At 44.3% G+C, this 3,001-nt stretch overlaps 1 protein-coding gene across 1 annotated transcript; it reads right to left on the reverse strand.

Annotated features, from left to right (window-relative positions):
* Positions 1 to 200: 200 nt before the first annotated feature.
* Positions 201 to 2,656, reverse strand: LOC141241385 (nuclear factor 7, brain-like). The gene has a single exon (XM_073668756.1). It carries the CDS (start codon positions 2,446 to 2,448, stop codon positions 859 to 861), a length of 1,590 nt encoding a protein of 529 aa, XP_073524857.1. The 5' UTR covers positions 2,449 to 2,656; the 3' UTR covers positions 201 to 858.
* Between the last annotated feature and the right edge of the window lie 345 nt (positions 2,657 to 3,001).

Below are 3,001 nucleotides of genomic sequence, written 5' to 3' on the forward strand. Positions count from 1 at the left end.
TGGCTCAATTGCCTTAGCTCCTGCCTGTAATGTTGAAGGTTGTGGGTTCGAGTACCAGCAAGACTCACAAAAAAAGAAAAAAAATGACATTTTTGTAATTGCTTTTTATTATTTTTAGAAGTATTATAGGAACCCCAAAAAAAAAAATCTGACTTTTTTTTTTCACCTCTAGTATACAGGGAACATAGAAATACACTGTTATGTACAATGTATCTCTAGGTACCAGTATAATTTGCTTCTGGGTTCACTGCCTGCAATACAGCCCAAGATTACCAAATTCTCCTATCTACATCATTATGGGCTGCGAACACCCGATCACAAGAGAAGAAGTGATTATTATCATTTAATTTATGTTGGTACAGAGAGATGTGCCCCCCCCCACATCCCGAGGAGGAGGAGCAATGATCAAAAATTACATAATTTACCCAAAGAACTGTCTCTCGGTTTTATACACAACCCATTAGGTTCTTTACCCTCTGTGCCGCCCTTAACCAGGCTCCTTTATAGTTATCTACTCATATTTGAGGCCACTTGAAATACAACAATAAGTAATTGTATAATATTAGAGCAGAAAAAAAAAAACTATAACTAAAGTTTCTGATTTCCAAAAAATCTCCAGGGGTTGCTGGATTGTTCTTTTCTTTTATACCCTTCATGAATTTAGGAGTTCTAGGCGGTTCATACATAATAGTAAATCGCAAAATCCACAACTACATAAGTAAGACAATCCCCGAGTCCACCCAGCCTTATTCACACCCGTCATTGGTTCTTTGTGCCGATGTTCTCACGAGAATAACCCAACCCCGTGAGATTCGACAGGTCAGAAGACATTGTGGCAACACAGACAATGTTCTCGCATTATTTTAGCTTTTCGTAGTGTGCTATTCTCACCCTACAGTCTTCTTGGTTTTTACCCCCAGGTACCCAAAACGCAGCATGGAGGGGCTCGGAGAATGTGGCGGTGAAGGTGTACAAGTGTCTCTCCAAGTTATTCATTTCACAGAAGGATAACTGCCCGGCCTCGTAATCCAGATTGATCTTCAGTCGGTGGCTGGAAATATTGTGCGGTAATATGACTGTCTGTTTACCATCATGCCTCATAATAAACTTATTATTAAACCCCCATAGACCCCAGGACTTATTATTGACCCCAATGACTGAGGAGTTCCCTTTTCTCTCTATGCTGGGATAACACATCCCAACCGCCCAACCTCCGGATTTACTGATTTCCACCTCCCAATGATGTCGTCCCGAAGAAAAATTCTCAATGCTTAAGACTTGAAAGCACTGGAACCGATGTGGAGTTTCTGGACGATTCTGGCTTTCTTCTGACCAGGAGACGGTCTTCAAGTCGTCCGATAATTGTAGATTATTAGCTGCCGTGTCTATGTCCAGCAATAAGTCTGTAGATTCCCGCCAGTCATTGACTCCATATGCAACGTCCATCACATTAGATAAACCTACATGCAGCATCTGTGAGATCAGATCCTCATCCAGCTCGCCCACGACGTACGGCTCTTTATCATACTCATCCTGGTCCTCGTCAACACCACAAACGTACGTTTCTTCTGATTCCTGTAGAATTATTAGCGGGTCAATGACGTTACAAAGCTGCCCAACATGGTCCATCTTACTGTACAGCTCATCCTTCTCAATTTCCAGATGTCTGCTCAGATCCGAGACTGACAAGGACACTTGTTCTACTTGTCTGGAGGTCTCGCTCAGGACCTCGTTGGTCAGAACTTCCAGCTGTTCCACCATGTCTTCTCGCATGGACCTGACTCTTCTGATGACACCTGCTGCCTTAGCCTGAATCTTTTTGTCATGCCAGTTCAGGCTCTGAATCTTTATCTCAGCCTTTTCCCTCTTGGAAGACAATTTATCACGGATTTTTGCGAGCGTCTCCTTTTTAGTCTTTGTCGCACTGTCCAGTGACTCAACGTGGTGACCAAGGAGCTCACAATCTCGCTTGCACAACTCACAGAGACATAGAGAGTCCTCGGAGCAGAAATACTCCAGGAGCTTCTTGTGAGCAGAACATTTTCTGCTCTCTGGAGATGTTTTCAGCTCGGAGAAGACATGTTTTGGTGACTTACTGTGGAATCGGAGATGATGGTCACAGAGGAAAGCCTCGCAGTGCTGGCAACAAATAACAGCGGCTACTTTGGACGGTAGACAGTAGGCACAGAAGTTGTCTTCTAGCTGCAAAGAGTGGAAACGTTGGGCAATATTCGTCAAAGCCAAATTCTTCCTCAGTGTGGGACGTTCTGGTAGATGTTCTCTGCATTCAGGGCACTTGTAGATCCCGGTTCTGTCCTGACCATCCAAGAAATTATCTATACAACTCTGGCAAAAGTTGTGTCCACAACTTAAGGTGACGGGATCTCTAAAGATGCTCAGGCAGATGGAGCAATTTAGCTCTTCCCTCAGATCAGCAGACGCCATCATGAAGAGTAGAAGGAAACAAACTGAAGAAATTCTTCTTCTTCTTCAAAACTATATCCAACCCTCTCGGAGATGACACCACTGGAATTTGCATAATTGATAAGTCCGAGAATGTTTCCCGGTTTTACAAGGAAACTTTACGACAAGAGATTACTGATAATTCTGTTTTCTTCTGGACTGAAACTGTAAAGACAGAAGGAAGCCATTGGCACATCTTGAACTTTGGGCCCGAGGTGTAAAGCGATGACGCTTGGAATAAACTAATAAGAGTGTGGGAGGAGGCACCGCGATCAATATTTCAATATTGTAGTCAGATTTTGGTGTCACTCCAGGGGTGGTGATAACTACAGGCATCTGGGGCACAAGCCCCTGCATTGGCCGATCGCCAGTTTCTTCTGTATTCGCGTAAGCAGGAGGAAAGATGGTGGAGCAGAGAGCCATTGACTCCCTGCTCCACGTGGTACGCTTGTATATCAAAGTCAAACCAAGAACTGGGCCTCCGGTGGCCCGGGACAGGTGAAAGGCCCGGCTCATTGTGGGAGTAGGGTTTGGCGAG

Source organism: Phyllobates terribilis, unplaced genomic scaffold (assembly GCF_046119375.1).
Source record: "Phyllobates terribilis strain yellow unplaced genomic scaffold, ASM4611937v1 Scaffold_998__1_contigs__length_483029, whole genome shotgun sequence".
Taxonomy (NCBI): Eukaryota; Metazoa; Chordata; class Amphibia; order Anura; family Dendrobatidae; genus Phyllobates; species Phyllobates terribilis.

Bases quoted from the DNA above. Each gene is read 5' to 3' on its own strand.
- LOC141241385 (XM_073668756.1), bottom strand. From the start codon at position 2,448: ATGATGGCGTCTGCTGATCTGAGGGAAGAGCTAAATTGCTCCATCTGC.